General features: G+C 41.8%; 1 protein-coding gene across 2 annotated transcripts in view; it reads left to right on the top strand.

Annotated features, from left to right (window-relative positions):
- PRKG1 (protein kinase cGMP-dependent 1) overlaps window positions 1-18,827 on the top strand; it is a gene marked incomplete at its 5' end in the record, with an annotated part of 1,240,279 nt that overhangs the window by 772,978 nt on the left and 448,474 nt on the right. For both annotated transcript variants that reach the window (XM_080822909.1, XM_080822908.1), the window contains one exon: window positions 8,730-8,835. In XM_080822909.1, coding sequence (XP_080679035.1) covers window positions 8,730-8,835 — 106 coding nt within the window. The remainder of the gene's footprint in view (window positions 1-8,729; window positions 8,836-18,827) is intronic.

The raw sequence follows: 18,827 nt of genomic DNA, 5'->3' as shown, positions 1-18,827 counted from the left end.
CCACCCCTGCAACTTTGCACCCCCAGAACCTGTTACTCATCAACTCCTAGGTTTTAGTGTTCAAGGACTTCAGCCAATCAGGGAGACATGGCTAGAATTCTGCTGAGGTTGAACTCCTCCCCACCTCAGTTATTAATCAACTGGAATGTATTTTCCCTTTTGTTCTTTTGGCTTCCCGAGTATTTAATGACCATGGGTAGGGTGGTTAAATAGCACACAAGAAAGGAGTGAGGAACTCAGATATTCTTAATTTAGTTTCAGAAGCGTCTATGTGTCATAAAAAGAACCCAGGCTTTGGAGTCAGAAGGAAAGTGGCCCTACTAATGATGAAGTGTGACTGGGCAGTGAGTTAGTCTCTTTGAGACTCTGTTCCCATATTTATAGAAAGAGCATAGGAATATATCACCCAATGAATAGAAGATAAACTGACATAAATGCAACAGACATCAAGTTCTTCTGCCCTAGAGTAAATTTTCTGTAATGGTGCTCAAAATAGTCCTCATTAGAGTCCTATCTGTATTAAAAATATCAGCATTCATTTGGTCCTTAGAGTATCCGTAACATTTGACAGTAAAAATAAATGTTAAAGTCATTATGGCAGCTAATGTTTTCCTATTTTCCAAAAGTCACCATTTGGCCTTACCAGTTACTTGGTACAAGGTATAAAGTTGAGCAGAATTTAGAGAATTCTGAACCAATTCTTTTGGTTTCATTGAGGTAGCTGCTACACCATATCCTTTGAAACACACAAACATGGTGACACTGCTGATGATTTTTCTTCTATTAAGCTTATAATGACGATTATCTGCAGTATTTAACTTTACAATCCATTATCTTCATAGAATATATACTTTTTCTAGGCAAAAAAGTTTACAGTATCACCCCCGTACTAACGGTGAGACACTTTTGCACAATGGGGACTTAATTGTGTTCTAGATGGATTGGACACAGCAAATGGCATTTTTGAATTATGAAGCATTTGTCTCAGAACATTCTGGCAGTTGGAATTTGACTTCAGGCTAACATGTGCCTTAATAACATTGGGAAGCAGTTGTGGGCTCCACAGGCCCCCTCTAAGTCTCTGATCTGTCACTCTACGTATCTGAGTGACCACAGATGATTCAAGCATCACGAGATGGGGGTGGTGGTAAAAATAAAGCTTCTGGGAGCCCTTGATTCTGTAGTAAAGCACCTTTATGGGTGAGCTGGTGCTCTCAAATGTGGAAGGTGAAGTTCTGGTGTGAGCTGGTGACAGCTTCCTTGGCTTTTCTCATACACTAAGCCCCCAGAAGCTTCCAGGCCATTTAGACAAAGTTTACAGCAACAGAGAGTTTCAGATGAGACCCACCTACTTTCTGAAAATGTTTCTTGCAGACAGGGGCTGACATGGGGAAGAGTAAGTTATTCTGGAATCTTTGTCAGAACACAGATGTCAAGACAGAGGAAAGACAGTCCGATAGAGCTCACACTCAACAGGTTCTCCCCAGAGAAACTCTGATGGTCTCTGGTGATTTTCCTATGAAGTAGGATAGAAATGGATTTCATGTAGACAGAATGTCACACACACACACACATGCACACAGAAAATTCAATTTTGAAAATACTTGGTGAGCTCTTAATTTGTGCCATCTACACAACAAGAGAAGTGTGTGAAGAAATGACTGAATATTGGTGTTCTAGAGCAGTACTGACTAATAGAAATGTGATGTGAGCAGTATAGGTAATGTCACATTTTCTGGTAATCACATGGAAAAAAAGATAAAATGAAATATTATGCAGCCTTAAGAAAGGATGAGATCTTGCAATTTGTGACAACATGGGTAGAGCTGCCAGGTGTCCTAAGTGAAATAAGTCCGATCAAGACAGATACCATAGGATTTTGCTCATAACCCTAAGAACAAAAAACCTAAATAAACAAATGGATAAATAAGCAAGTAGAATCAGACGTATAAGAACACATTGATGGTTACCAGACGGGAGAGGGGTGGGATTGAGCCAAAGGGGTGAATGGGGAGGGAGGTAGAGGCTTCCACTAATGGAGTGAAGAAGTCCTGGGGATGAAGGGTACAGCACAGGGAATATGGTCCCTGATACTGTAATATTGTTATGTGGTGACAGATGGTAAGTACATGTGTGTACATAGCATAACGTACAAGTTGAATCACTGTTGTACACCTGAAAGTAATGTCACATTGTGCACCAACCATACAAAAGTAAAAATAAGAAAGCAAAAAACCAGGTGTAACTTTTAGAGTACATTTTTCCTTAGTACATCAAACATTTTTATTTTAACATGTAATCAGTATAAAAATATAAGACACTTTATATTCTCTTTTCATAGTCTTCCAAATTCTGTGTGTAATTTACATAGACAGCACATTTCAATTACCATTAGCCTTATTTTAAGGACTCCATGACCACATGTAGCTAGTGATTATACTACTGGACAGCACATATTTAAAATTATGAAAGGCTATGGAAATAGAAACAAGCCTGCAAAATACTTGGAAATGCCTGAAAAGGGAAAAAGAATAAAAATAACTTTGATATGAGTCTTGCCGGGATGAATGATCATTTTAGAAGACAAGCGGGTAGGAGGTCCCTCTGGTTTCACGCATCAGCTTCAGCATGAGCAGGGGCCTGGGGTAGATTAGTATTAACTTGCAGGGTGTGGGCCAAGCTTGAGGGCAGGAGACTTGGGAAATGCCACGAGGTCTGCCTATGGAATTTGAACTCTGTCTTGGAAATACCAAGTTTCAGTTTCTTTAAGTATTGGTGTCACAGAAAATTAAAAACCAACAAGACATGAAACCTATTGTAGTTACTTATCTAGCAAAGTAAACCCATTGATCAACTTTTTGTTCATTATGGTGAAATATACACAACCTTTAACATATTCTCACCATTTTGAAGTGGGCAGTTGAGCCGTATTAAGTATGCTGATACTGTTGTATAGCCCTTAACACTGTCCATCTGGGGGAATTTCGTCTCATCCTTAGCTGAAACCTTCCCCATCAAGCACCACCTCCCTATCCTCAGCCCCAGCCCCTGGTAACCGCAATTCTACGTGCTGTCTCCATGAATCAGATGATTCTAGGTACCTCATGGCAATGACATCATGCAATGGTTGTCTTTATGTTTCTGGCTTATTTCACTTAGTAGAACATTTTCAGTGTTGCCCATGATGTAGCCTGAATCAGATTTTCACTCCTTTCATAAAGCTGCATCATCTTCCATTGTATGTATAGGCCACATCTTAGATATTCTTTTATCCTTTGAAGGACATTTGGGTTGTTTGAATCTTTACAGTGAATAATGCCGGTATGAACATTAGTGTACAAGTAACTATTCATGTCCCTGTTTTCTGTTACTTTAGGTACATAGCTAGACACAGGATTGTTGGATCCTATGCTAAGTCTGTTTAATTTTTTTAAAGAACAGCTTTACTATTTTCCATGGTGTCTCCGCCATTGCCCATTCCCACTAGTAATGCATAAGAGTTCTAACTCGTTCACATCTTTACCAACGCGTATGATTTTTTAAGAATAGCCATCCTAATGGATGTGAAGTGGTATCTCATTGTGGTTTTGGTTTGCATTTCCCTAATGTTTAGTGGTGCTCTGCATCTCTCCTTGTCCTTATTGGCAAGTACAGGGACTGTGGATTGGCCTCTGAAGGTAGGAGAGGAGGCAGTTTTTCAAGAGTGAACCTTTACTTCAGAGTCTGATGCCATCTCTGGGTAGAGTGTCAGAATTGAGTTGAATTGTAGAACACCAAACTGGTGTCTTGAGAGTTGCTTGTTGGTGTGGGGATTCCACTGCCCCCCCCCACCTTGCCCCATTAGAATTACTACCAGAACTTACGTACCTCCCATAGGCCCTGTCTCGAGGTAACATCAAGATGGGGAATAAGCCTATAACTTTTAATTTGGGGGGAGACCTATTCCGTCCACAGCACCAGGTGAAGAACCCTAGCTTAGGAGATGGTCTTCTGCAGAGCCTTGTATCAGCCCTACTCAGCTCTTCCCCACTGGGAGTAGGGGAGTCTGGGAAGCCTTAGCTGTGTACTCCAAGCCCCATATACTTTCCCCTGCTGGTACTCACTTTTGATGTGCTGTTCGAGTACAGGAGACCAGGAGATGGTGAGCATTTGCTGTAAAGGGCCAGATACTATCTGTCAAAATGACTCCATTCAGCCAGAGACAATATGGAAACAAATGGGCATGGCTGTGTTCCAATCAGATGTTTTATGGGCACTGAAATTTGTTTCCTGTAATTCTCATGTGTCATGAAATATTTTTCTTTTTAAGAATTTCAGCCATTTAAGAATGCAAAACCCTGGGGTACCTGGGTGGCTCAGTGGGTTAAGCCTCTGCCTTCGGCTCAGGTCATGATCCCAGCGTCCTGGGATCGAGCCCCATATCAGGCTCTCTGCTCGCTCAGGGGGAAGCCTGCTTCTCCCTCTCCCACTCCCCCTCCTTGTATTCCCTCTCTCGCTGTGTCTCTCTCTGTCAAATAAATAAAACCTTTAAAAAAAAAAAAAGAATGCAAAACCCATTCATAGCTAGCATGCTGTATGAAAACTGACCATGGGCCCGGTCTGGCATGGACCACAGTCTGGTGGCCTCTGTTCTGGATGACAAGTTGCTTAAATTCAGGAGCTGTATGTTGGTTTTCTATCCCTTATATATAGCACCAGTGTTGGCTAGATATAAATAAATATATATAAAATAAGTATGGGCTGAATAAATATTTGAGATTGTAAGTGTTGTATACCCACATATGCTTTCTTAGTATTCATCCAAAATTTGAACTGAACAGTGGGTGGATTCCCCACTGGAATTTAAGCCAAGTCCGGACTGGTGACTGGAGTCTAGCACAGTTTTGTGGCTCCCCCCCCATAGTAATCTTTGTGTCCAGCAAATTCAAGGCCATTTGAAGGTGTTCTTGATGGACTTCTACGCTTGGAGATCTCAGAGGAATGGGAATTGGCCTGAGTTCCATGTGGCCTTAAACTGAAGAAATGATCACTGTTTCAGCAGAGTATTTTAGATACATACTTGAACAGAAAGGAAACTCCGTTCCCAACACTTTCTCTGCTTAATGCCCCTGAGACCTACATGTTCAACAACTGTAATCATGGTGAAAATCACAGGAACTTTATTTTTCAAGTACTTATTCCCTATGGAGATGAATACACCACTTAAAATCAGAGGTACATGGAAAGTTTTTTTGTTTTTTTTTTTAATTTTTTCCAAATGGTCTGTAAGGTATGGAAGTGAGACTTAACACTCCAGCCTTCTCTGAAGAAGAAAGACATTAATCACAACTTGAATATAACCACCTTCTTGGTAATAAGGCAAGGTGATTATTAGTCATGCTTGCCCACCTGTGAAATGCTAACTTGACTAATAGGTTTATCGGCTGAATACAGAAAAGGTTTTGGCATTTCGCCCAAGGTCATGGACAAATTTGCAATCTCATCAAGCCATGTTCATTATCATGCAAAATATCTGAAACCATTTTACTTACAGACATTCCAGTAGCCCATGTAAATGGGAATCAGAAGATAAAATGGAATTACTGGATTCTGTGAAGTTATTTTTAGACCTCCTCTTGCAATACATGGATTCAGAGGCCTGATTAAAATATCTAAACCGAATTAATGTAACATGAGAGGCCACCTAGGCTTACTTTTTCCTTAGGTGAACTTTATGTACGTAAGTTGCATTAATGAGGCAGATAGACCCAATGCTTATCAAATGAAAAGCTAATTTCTTGAGTGGGGAGAAGTTATAAGAAATGAGACATGGACTTTTCTCTGGGGGTAACGTGCAGACTTACTTGAGGAAACATGATCCAGACATAGCAGAGATGATGAACAGTAGTGAGAACATGCTCTAGATGGGGGCACAGGTAGGGCAGAAAGCTGGCTCATCAGGAGGGACCTGGGACGCAGCCTGGGACCTGGGACGCAGCCTGGCCTCCACTTATGAACTAGGACTCAGACTGTTACAGATAACTTGGTCACAAGCTATACAAGCGTGTACACACACACACACACACACACACACCCACCCACCCACCCACCTCTGACCCTCCTCGCTTAACTCCTGAGTACCATGACCTGTGCTCCGTACCTACTCCTCCTTGTTGGAAACTGATCGCTGCTCATGGCCAGAACCATTTTCTCCATTTTTGTCCTATTCCAGCTCTAGCTCCCAGTTTTTACATAAAGTGTCATCTGGCAGCAGTGGTCTGTTTTCTGCTTGACTTGGGTGCTTCCGAATCCAATTTCTGCCCCTCCTCGATTAGTCTCCGTCAGCTATCCCTGTGATGCTATCTCTCAGTGTATACGAGCCTGTGATAGAAATTTTTATACAGTGCCGCCGGGAGGATGCCGGTGAAGTCTGTCTGCAGGGCAGAGCCCTCTCAGGCGGGCATCCCTGACTTCCGTAGACTGTCTGCTTCTAGTCAGTCCTTGGATGTGCAGTCCAGGATGCATATCTGTAATAGTACAACTGTTTGCATCACCACTATTTTTAAAATAAAGTTAGTGTATCCTAATTCATCCTTCGGATAAAGTCTTTGTATAGTGAAAATACCTAGGAACTGTTAGGAATGATGAAGTCAGAATTGTTTTTTTCTTATACGCATTCAGAGGTTTTTGATGTATCTTTGGTATTTTCTTCAATTCTGCTTTTTCTCTTTATTTTGATTTTAAGATCTCTAGTAGCCTTCTGCTGGTTATCACACAAATCCCTGCTTCCTCTGCCTGGCTTCCAGGCCCTCCTGCCCCACAGTAACCTCTCAAGTTATGGAGCAACCCCAGGGTACCTGGGTGGCTCAGTGCATAAAGTGTTGCCTTCAGCTCAGGTCATGATCTCAGGGTCCTGGGATCGCGTCCCTTGTTGGGCTCCCTGCTCAGCGGGGAGTCTGCTTCTCCTTCTGCCTGCTGTTCCCCCTGCTTGTGCTTTCTCTCTCTGTCAAATAAACAAATTAAAAAAAAAGATAAAGACTGTCTCTGCCCTTTTAGGCCATGGTATCCCTGTGTGGACTCCCCGGCCCAGGCCCCTTCCCAGTCCTGGTCTTGTGCTCACCCCACCTGATTTCCCCTCCTCCATCTCTCCCCCAGCTCAGCTCCTGTCACTTTTGAAAGACTCTCCTTCTGGTGAATCTCTTCCTAAATTGGCAATCCTTTGAGGTCATGTCATCCAGTCTTGGGGTTTGTCTCAAGTGAACAGGTGTTCTGGAAAGGAGCCTGGGTTGAGCCGAGGAGCTAGAAAATAGCTGGAGAGCACCTGTGCCATGAGCTTTGCTTTTGATGATGGTTCATTTTTAAAGGCTGCTTGGCCCAGAGCCATGTGTACACCAGCCTTTGTGGTTTTGTTCATTTTCTCATTAACTGAGCACCTTTAATTCTCCAGTAAAGAGCAGGCTAAGGGACAAGTCACGTTCTTGTTTCTTAGCGTCACACAGTTCTGCGAGGAAATATTAGGTAAAACTCAAAGATACGGCTTTACTCTAGAATATGGTATTTCCTTTTTTATCTTTCCCTCCATTGCTCCGTGTTACTCAGTGCCCCTCTCTTTGTGTCACACCCGCAGCCCAATACTCTGTCCCCCTCCCCTGCACCCAGATCTCCATCCATTACATTCAGGGGGCTTAGTGAGAAAATTGTCCTCTTCAATTTTTCCACATTTGGCTCATTAAACTATAAACTGTCTCTACTCCCTTGTCTGGCTCCAACCCTTCCATTGTCCTTACCTACCCCATCCCCCATGGGTATATGCTGTGAATTGACTTGCTTCATTTGTGTGTTAACTTAAAGTATTTCGTATTGTGAAAATTTGCAAACATATATAAACAGAGAGCATAGTACAATAAGCGTCTTCTATGTCCACCACACAGATTGGGGTATGGAGACTTTTAGTGTATTCTTCTAAAACCTAAGCTTATCTCATGATATCAACCTGTTACCCTATAGCGTCTTTTCCCAAAACTTGTCTCTTAGTAGATTAAATAGATTATTCCCTGCATATTCTCACATCACAATGCTTTGAAACTGTAACTCAATCACATGGTTGTAATAGATCAAATGGTGAACTTCATGGTATTCCATTTCAACACTATTATTGTTAAAGACCATGTACGTGTGAGAATAGAAATTAAAATTCAACAAACCTATCTACTAGAAATTCACAGGACAACTTTGGGCACAGGTTAAATTTGCAAAAATGGGTTTCATGTGGAAAGCACTGTGCAATCATTTCTACTTTATTAAATTCACCCCATTAGCTTGAAGATTGAGTTTTCACCTCTACTTTTTACAATGAAAACATGATCATTTGAGTCATGAACACCACTCCAGGTAATTCCCAGGGAGTGCTATTAATTGTGAATCTTTCTCTCCACGTGATTTTTGCTCAGGTAATCTTGAAATCACAAAATTTTTTCAGTGTGTACTTGGGCATTCCCATCCCCTAAGGACAGTAGACCACCAAGAATCTTCCTATTAGGTAATAACACTAAAAGGAAAATTATGAACTACATTTTACCTTGTAAGAATACTTGGGTCCTTAATGAAATAGGACAGCGTGATGGTATCAGCTGTAAATGAAGGCTCAGGCTCGCCAGGACTCTCCTGGGTCCCTTCTCTCTTCTGCGTGATGTGGTTCATGGTTGAAATTGTCTAATTTTTTTCCCGTTATTTTCTTTTTCTCTCCTCAGCTCTTGTAAATGTGAAACTCTGGGCCATCGATCGACAATGTTTTCAAACGATCATGATGAGGACAGGACTCATCAAGCATACCGAGTATATGGAATTTTTAAAAAGGTAGGATGCTTGATTTTCTTCTACCTAGGTTGCTAATTGTCTATCCAACCGTCTTCTCAGACATGCAGCCCAGGGAAGGCTTTTGCCTTCCTCTCAAGCTGAAGAGTGTGCAGGTTGGTGGAAGCAATGGGCTTCTTTGTTTCTGGTACCAGTTTCCATGACAGGTGATTAAGTCAGAACTTGAGAGTTTCACCGAACATTCTGAGGGAGGAGTGAGGCTCAGAGGAACAAAAGAGAATTTGCTTGAACAAAAAGGGGACTGGAGTCCATCTCTAACTATTTATCAGTTAATATGTCTGTGGTCCCTCTTCTGATTAAATCCTCTCTTGTGTAAAATTCCGTGTTAAAGGTCAGATGATGAAGATGGAAAAGTTCCAAGGTGAAGCTCATTATCCTTTAATCCCAAGTTTAATTTCCCAAATTAAATGTGTTTTATGTTTTATTTCTGAAATATCAAAAGTTTTTCTTGATACAGGATATTATCATAATTCAGTATAGCATGGAAATTGGAATGAGAAAACAGCTTTTCATTTCTGAGGAATATGCTGATATTCACTGAAATGTCTGTCTTTGGCTCTAAGCTTCGTTTTAAGAAAACACATGACATCATTAAAAGGGATATTGACAATTTCTTTTCCCCAAAAAGTAGTGTGTTTTCTTTTGAAAACTGAATCATCTTTAAATAGCGATAGATTGTTTGCTAAAGAGATGGTGTAGTGTTGCTTAAGATCTCCTTTTTCAGAGCTAGAATATTAAACCAGCTTTCTCATTTAATATTTTCTTGGTGAAGAAATGGTTTTAGTGGAGCTAAAAAAAAAATTAAAATCCCATTTCATTTCAGTGATACATCATGATAGGTATCAGTTACATTTTCTTAGGCAGTTTTAATAGTGTGTACTTGAGTATTTTATGTAATTTATTTCCTGATTCATTCTTCATACATTTTTCATTTTTACATAATTCCTTATATTCCTGCTAAAGGGACAATAAAATTCTAATTTGATATCAAGTAATAATATATTAAAATATAACTATCAGTAGGGGGTTGGGATTTTTCTGGAACATGATTGGGTGAAACCCGTAGAAGTAGAAATGTAAATTTCAGTTTGGAGTTGAGTATAGCTTCCAAGGAAATGATTCAGGTGCTGTGCGTGCATGGGTGTGCATATGCGTGAGTATGTCGATACAGAAGTGTGAATATATTGGTATGTGTGCGGGGCAATAGAAAGAGAACAGAGACCAAGAGAGACTGAAGAAACAAAAACTTGAAGAATGTAAAATCCAAGTGCAAGTTACTGATTTCTGGTGCAGCCCTAATAGAGAAAGATCCCAAGTGGTGGTTGGTAAACTCCTCGCCTTGGGGGTGGAACCTGTTCTCTGTCTCATGGACCAAAGCACTGGGCACTTGGAATGTAGTTTTCCACTTCTGTAGTTTTGTTGTCTCAAGGAAATGGAGTAAGTGTCCGTGCTCTCTTCCATGACCCACAAGAACTTTTTTAGAGGTGCTGAAGTTCAGGCAATAAAGTCTCACTGTGTCGGTGTTGATGTTACTCTTCTGAGCGGGCATATACTTTGATTTTTGTGTTTTCAGAGCTGTGTCCCTTGGTTATCTGCTCTGACAGTTCAAACCTTCAGCAATAAAGGTTGGTTCTCCAGAGTGTGGAAACACATCTAGTTGGCTAGTTAGAGTAGATGACATCTAGCTCGTTGGATGAGAGGTAGGCATGGGCTGGTACTTTCCCTGTAGCAACTCTTCAAAGCATAGGGTCCCTGTCATTTGTGAAGACAGCACTGGGCTGGGAGCCCAAAAAGGGGATGCAGGGACCAGTGTTGGCCTCGGGCCGGCTTTCCTCTTCCTAAGGAATGACTGTGGGTACCTGGTTCTCTCTAACCCTCCAGTGGCTCACCGCTGCTCTTGAATTATGCCCAGCCTTGTTAGCTTTATATTCAAGGCACTCCCACAGCCTCCTCTCCTGCTCTTCCAGCCTGGGGTCTTCTCTCACAGTGGGCAAACCCAACAGTTCCCTCTGCCCAAGCAGTCCCTCAGTCCCTGTGCTTTCAGACAGCTCACTACCTCTGTGCCCTGTTCTTTGTTCTTCCCATTAGTGTTCAAGTTTTACTATTTTTTAAGAGTCAACCAAAAGCTGCCTCTTCCACAGATACTAACCTCATCCACCAAGAAGTAATGTTTCCCTTCTTTGAGCTTCATCTCTACCATGTGTCTCAATCACCTTGTTTTATTATAATCAAATTACTAAACTTCTACTTCTAGGCTATAAACTTCTCCTAAGCATCTTGGTATTCTTCTTCAGCGCAAAACTTTATTTTGTAGGTAGGTAATTTATAGGACTGTAAGGATGGGACCAATACACATTTTTCAGAGCCCAAAGACAAAGGGAGTTGAGGACTTCTTAAAAAAGAAAATAGAAGTTAAAAACGTCCAAGACTGTGACAGCATAGTATTAAACCAAGCATAGGTATCTTCTAAGCTTGGGCCCTGTATTGTTGCACAGGTTGTACATTCATGAAGCTAAATGAGTAAATAATACTCATCTCTCCTTCACATTCCCAGGTTAACTATACTTGCTGCCATTTACTTTGCAGGGTAGTTACAAGTTGTGTATAACACCCCAAAGGAAATATGGATACTGTAAAAACTTAGATGACCAAACTTAATTAATTAAAATTTCCTATTATAACTTAATAGTTTTTTTTTTTTATTTCCTTACTTTTTAAAGATTTTACTTATTTGAGAGAGAGAGTACAAGTAGGGAAGAGGGAGAGGAGAAGCAGACTCCCCAGTGAGCAAGGAGCCTGATGTGGGGCTCGATCCCAGGACTCTGGGATCATGACCAGAGTGGAAGGCAGTTGCTTAACTGACAGACACACAGGTGCCCCTATTTCCCTATTTTTTTTTAAATTCACTTATTTTATATCATGTAAAATTTTAAGTTTTAGGTTGTCAAGTCAATCAAATTTTTCCTTTATGACTTCGTGTATAGAAAAGCTCACTTAATTGTATTAGAAAAATATGGACTTAATACTTTGAGCTTCTCTGTGGCAAACTGTGTGTTTGGTGGGGGGGGTGTTTTCCGCTAATGTGCTTGCTAAATCATTCAACTCCAATTTTCTACCATAGTTACTGTATACTGTGTATTTTGTTAAGGAGTTAAAGCAATTGCGATAGTGGGAAAATAACCAATCAGGCTGAAAGGAGATGATCCCTGGTCACTGCTCATCTCCCCGTGGCACTCTTGCTCTTCATTTTTCTAAACAAGCAATAGGTTTAGAGGGTGGGGAAAGGGGACACACCAGGCATATAGATGGACTGCCAAAATGCAAAGATGTTTCTTTTTTTTTTTTTTTTTAAAGATTTTATTTATTCATTTGACAGATCACAAGTAGGCAGAGAGGCAGGCAGAGAGAAGGGAGGAAGCAGGCTCCCTGCTGAGCAGAGAGCCCGATGCGGGGCTCGATCCCAGGACGCTGGGATCATGACCCGAGCCGAAGGCAGAGGCCTTAACCCACTGAGCCACCCAGGTGCCCCGCAAAGATGTTTCTTGATTGTCAAAATTGGCTCTTATTTTCATTCCAGTGCCTTTACCCATTTTGTGGCTCTCAATCATGGGTCTTGCTTGGTTCCTTTTCACTCTTAAATGCCACAGCAAACTCCGATTCTACATCTTTAATCGTATTTAGCCATTTCTCTTTTATGCCTTTTTGACAGTCCCCAATGCAAACACAGATGTTCCTCTGCAAGCCTAGCACACACAAAACAAAAACAAAAACAAAAACAAAATTCAAATGGGAGTGCTGCGAAGTAGGGCATGATTACTCTAGGTCCTGCAGTGATTTTGCCAGTTGTGAGCTTTTCCATCCTTTCTGGCTACTGGAACATGGTGTTTTTTTATATGGATTCTGAAAAATGAGCCAAATAACTGCCAGAGTTAATTTGTGTTTCCTTTTTCTGAGCATATTCTCTGCACCACTCTTGGCACTGGCTTCTCTTCCAGAGGGGCAGGAGAATATGGCTGTGTGATCACTGGGTAGGCTTGTGGAACTGGGATGATACTACAACCATGACTATGAACCTCTATTGATGTCGCATGCCTTACTGAAAAAGGAGAGACAGGGACCACTTGGAATTCAGGCTCCTGAGTTGATCCTGTTCATCCTCAGAAAACAGTCCTTTATTCACTAAGGGATCTTGGTAAGGCAGGTGGGCTCTTATCCTCTTTCTGCACAAAGCCTTTGCATGGCTTCCGAGCACCCCCAAGATAAAGCCTGGGTCTTTGAAACCCTGCCTTCCAGGGCTGCTTCTGGCCTTCCCTGATTCTTAGCATCATCCTTCTTCTTCATTTTCTCATTCTCTCTGCTCTAGTCCTGGAGTGGTCTATCAAGGCCCCCCGCCTCTGTGTGCCATGGCCCTTCACTGCGGAGCTCAGCCTGGGATTCCTCACCCTTTGAATGGATGTATTTCCCAGGGTCATTTGAAGTATGGTGCACAGAGTGTGGCTGGTGAGGCAGGAAAAAACAAGTCTGATTCTCCCTCAAACAATTAGAAATCTCTGATTTGCCTTTTCTGAGGTGAAGGAGTCATTGAGGGTACTAGCCACCAAGTTTCGTGTTCTATTCTCCATAAACTGAATTGTGAAGTTGGGAGATCTTGAAGGTCTTTAACTTTTTGGTTCCTGGTGGACTCTCTAGTCATAAAGAACTGGAGGTATTTTTCAATTTTAAAGCTAACAGTTTGGATCTTTAGGCAGAATGGGTAGAACTTCTCCAGGAATTCCTGATCAGAGGAAGCTAAGTGGTAACAGTCTGAAGTGATGGCCCCTGTGCGGGCCTTAGGGACATCCACGTTTGGAGTCAACTTCACGCCATCCTGTTGGTACCAGAATGACCTTCACTATGAGGATAACTTCATGTTGGGTTGGGTACATGACTTGTCTACAGTCTATACTTAGGCCAAAACATCCTGAAACTTCTTTCATTCCTGGACGTGTTTATTACCTGGTGGTTCTGGCCACCCCTGCCACCAGCAGGGGCCTGTGTAATGAGGCATCTTAATCCTCTGTTTAATCCTAGAAGGGTTAAAAAATTAGATTCAGAAAAAATCTAAGACAGGATGTAACTTAATTTCTGTGCCCCACTTACAGGTGAAGCAACTGTGTCTTGAACCAAAATAAGCTCATGTTTAGTTAGACCTAGCTCAGACTAGAACTCAGGTTCTGGATTTCCATTCTGAGATCTGTGCCATATGTAGAATCTGGCCCCTGATGTGCATTCCAACGGAAGCTCCTCACTAGGGCAAACTTACTGTGGCGTGGGTTAGTCATACTTTTTTCCCTGTTCTCCATAAAGATAACCTACTTAAGTAACTTATTTGATAATCATGTTGACTTTTATTTTCTTCTTATACTCTACATGTTTTTACTTTGAAACTTGGAATAATGAGATTGCTAGAACCCTTGCAGATTTTCCTTCTCCAATCTAATTTGAAACCCAAATAATTTCATTTTTCACATAACTCTATTCAGCGGTTACTCCTGAGATTTATATTTTATCCTACATAATACTTATAAAAGTATAGTCAGGGGGATTTAGAGTTCAGAGTGGAAGATAACCTGGTAAGGGATAGGAGAGGTCACTCACTTTGCTCCCTGAGTCCCAGGTTGGTTGAGTTGCCCAAAGTCACCTGGAGAATTGACTCTGTAATTGACCCTATATCCAGCTCTGTGCTCCCAGGAAAATTGGAAATTCAGCTGTCCTACAATGTCAGCTGTCTCCTGTTCAGGATCTCCAGGGTAAAATTGTCCATAATCTTTACTAAACACATTTTCTAATGTTTCACAATTGTTCTGGGATATTTAGATTTCTGTTAATTTTTTTATTGAAATACAGTTGACACACATTACTTTTGGGTGTACAACATAGGGAATCCACATCTCTATCTGTTACGCTACACTCCCCACAAGCACAGCTCCCATCTGTCACCCTCCAACACTACTCCAGTATCATGGACTGTATTCCCTGTGCTGTAACTTTCATTCTCCTGATTTATTCATTCCTTGAGAATACTCGGTAATACTCCTACTACAGTCCAATTCTCTATAGAAGGAGAAAGGAGCTGCACACAGCTGTACTTGCCATGCTAATCTGACACAACAGATGTGGGGTGGGACCTGAAAAGTCCTTTTTAACAATTTGTCAGCTAATTGTCCTGCTGCTAAGCTGGGAGCCATTTTTGGAGAACCACTGAGCTAGGACAGAAGATGAAGGGAGAATACATATTTAAAATATTTTAAGTGTTTGTATGACTTACAGATGGGAGAGTGCTGGTTTGAATTGTGGCTTCGCCATTTAAAGATAAGTAGTCTTAACCAAGTTTCTTTGAACTTCAGCTCCATTTCTACCAAGCAAAAAAGAGGGGATCCTCCCGCTATGAGGGATTATAATTAGGAAGTAAGATATAAATGTTTAAGCAGGTGCCAAGCAGTGTTGAAAACGCTTGATGTATTTAATCCTCAACAAAAATCTATAAAGTGCGTGCTAACATAATTTCCATTTTAAAGATAAGAAAACTGAGGCCATAAAGTTGCAAAGCCAGTCATGGGTAGAGGCTGTAGCTTCAGAGCCAGTACTCATAGACTATGCCATACTGGTTGGGCCAGTACTCCTAGACTATGCCATACTGGTTGGACCAGTACTCCTAGACTACGCCATACTGGCTCCAGAACTGCAGGCTGTTCACATATTAGGTCTAATGTGTTGTTTCTCTCCTCAACAAACTGGCCTGTACCTTGCCCAGAGATTGGGACAGTTGGTTGACTTTGTTCTTGGTGTACCCAGGTTTCTTCTTTGTACTTTTCTTTTTTCCCCCCTTCTTTTTATTAGAGACATACAGAGCACAAGCAGGGGGAACTGCAGGCAAGGGAGAAGCAGGCTCCCTGCTGAACAAGAAGCCCGATGCAGGACTAGATCCCAGGACCCTGGGATTGTGACCTGAGGTGAAGGCAGATGCCCAGCCGACTGAGCCACACAAGGTGTCCCTTCATTGTACTTTTCTAATAGTGCCTTTCCCTCAAACTTCAGCAGTGTTTGGTTTGCTCTTACCACCCCCCACCCACCCAAGGGTATGCTCTAAGCAACAAATGCTCCGTGTTAGTATAAGAGATGTCAGTTGGCTGACAGTAGTGAGTAACAGGGATGGTGCCCTAGAATTGCATGGGGGCCGTGGAGGGGCCTTGCATTACGTGGAAAGCCACCATCTATATGGAAGCAGGCACCATCATTTCTCAAACAGTTATTAAATGACTGAGAGCTTAGAATCCTCGTCTCCTGGTGTCAGACATCAGGCAGTGGTGTTTCTGGCTTGGGTTCCTTTCTGTCTCCCACTTGGAGCATGTCAAGCACAGGTGGAGGTCTCAAAACAAGACCCGTTCTTACTTACCCTGTGTTCTGTGATCTTTTGAGCAACTGGACTATTTAGACATTTACTGACTGTATCTTCAGTATACTTTAGCCAAAGAAATCAAGATACGACTTTGGGGGCACGAATTATGTAAAGAACAACAATGTAATCTAATGAACTCAAGATATCTGTGGAACACCAAAACCATGATTCCACTTTGCCCAGATCTTTCCTCCTCTTGTTTACAGGGAGAGATGGTAACGGAAGGCTTCTATGGAAATAGTTCTAAGGTTTTTAGATTTTATTTTTTAGTTTTAAAGAAGTTACCTATTAAGCTCTTAAGCTTTGAGCTTTAGTAGAGTTTTTCTAGAAGATGTGAAACCTGCTTTAGAATTTAGCCTGACAAAGCTGGCACAGTTCTAATTTGAAGGCAAACAATGCAGGGAATGAATAAGGAGGTGCTGTGTCCCCCCTGTTCATCAGCCTGCTCAGTCCATGCTGTGGTAGGAGATCCATTCTAATTAAAGAGGACACCAGGGGCAGCTAAATGTAAAAGTGGCCTTCAATTTCAGGATGTCATTGAGCATTTGCACAAATGGCTCCATAGTATCTTTAAAAGACATGTAGGGGCACCTGGGTGGCTCTGTTGGTTAAGCATGTGACTTGATTTTGGCTCAGGTCATGATCTCAGGGTCTTGAGATCAAGCCCCACATCATAGCTCTGCCCTGGGTATAGAATCTGCTCGAGATTCTCCATCAGTCCCTCCTGCTCATGTGCCTTCTCTATCTCAAATCTTTGTTTAAGTGTGATCTTTGATCTTTGAATATTATATATTGATTATAATAATTCTATATGTGTCCTACATAATCTCCCCTCTGCATGTGTAAATTTCTTCTAATCCTTACAAATAATAGGATACCTGATCATGGTGTTTGTGTCTAAAATCTCTCATTGAAGTCAATGAATCTTCTATAGATTATCTTGCTCAGTCCTGGAGAAGATGAGGCCTTAGCTGAGAGACTTGTGTCCACTCTCCTGGACTCTGGGCTTGCAGACATGTGTCCCTTTTCAGATGGTAGGCTAACCTCGCCTCCTCATGTCCCTGACCATAGTTTCTCAACACCCTGGGGGTTACAAAGCTAAAGCAATGTGACAAAGTTGGATAGTCCTCCATTTTGTTTGAATTTTGAACCTTATGAATCATTCCTGTAGCCAGGCTCCTTTCATTTCTGATTCTTTCACATGGAGCCTACTTTGGTTCATCTGAGAGGGAGTCCTTTTCCATACAGGGATGATTCTGTAATGACCAGGTCCAGAAGGACCCCATGAGCTGCTGGGGAAATGAAGAAGACAAGTTTCCGGCATCCCAGCCACCTGGATTTCTCCACTTGATAGAGAAACCCACTTCCCCACAGTTGAAGAGGAATCCAGGAATCTGGATGGGGATGAGGAAATAACTGTCCAAGGGGCAAATAAACATCAGGGTGACTTTGACAGCCCGTCTGAATTTGTCACCCGATCCATCCGGGAAGAGGAGAGAACATCAATTGTCTTAGAAAAAGCAAGAAGTGGAATGTGCATCATAGGTCCCATTTTGAGTTTGCTGGGATTTTTCTCCTCTTCTGCTTTGGCTTGGAATGAAGTTAGTGGTTAATGTATTTCCCAATAGGCTTCACCAGGGTGAATTCCTAGGCTGAGCATCGGGCTGCTGAGCAGTATGGGCATCTCCAAACAGACTGCCCTGCTTTTCTGCCTCGTGGAGGGAGCAAAGGAAAGGCAAGCCATCCGAGGGAGCACCTGGCATGATGTTTGGTGCCAGAAATAGGGGCTGAGTTGTGAACACTCCCCCACAGTGAGAGTGTTTGCATAGCAGTGGAGGAAATCAGGGAGAAAACATAAACAAGAACAAATTGGCCTGCACCTGCTACTTTACATACATCATCTTACTTGATTCTGATGAGCTCCTTTGAGGGAACTGGTGTTCTCCCCACTTGATTTGAGGAGGTGACTGGAGTTACAAAAATGAACAACGGTCCACCATCACCCAGCCAGATTCCAAATCAGGCCCATGCCCGAAGTCCTTGTTCTCTTCATCACGTGGCCAACCCCCTGCAAAGGGGTAATATCAGAAAAATCAGTAGTTCAGTATTTAGTGTTTCTTTTCTCTAATAGCATAGACATGTTTACTGATGAGCTTGTGGGAAATTCAAGGCAAGTATAAATAACGCCGCCCACAAAATTGTTGGAAAGGTATTTCTTGACACATTTGAACCATTGCAAAAAGTTCCTCATGGTTTTGTGTGTGATCTTCCGTCCACATATGAATCTCAAGGTTTTAAACTACTTAGGAACAGAGGAAGATTTTTTTTTTCCTTAGAAAACTCCTGTAACACATGCCATTTTAAAATTTACCTTGTATGTATACAATAAGTGATGGCATGCTTATACTGAAGCCTAGGATGATGCCAACTGAGCAACATGACTTGAGTTTCCCTGTAAATAAACAGAGACTTTAAAGTGATTCAGTACTCTTCAAGGAATTAAATGAATTTTACTTTCCCATTTGACTGGATGGGG

This window comes from Martes martes (assembly GCF_963455335.1).
Source record: "Martes martes genome assembly, chromosome: 14".
Taxonomy (NCBI): Eukaryota; Metazoa; Chordata; class Mammalia; order Carnivora; family Mustelidae; genus Martes; species Martes martes.
The sequence above is the reverse complement of the archived record's forward strand: the minus strand, read 5'-3'. Positions and strand labels throughout refer to the sequence as shown.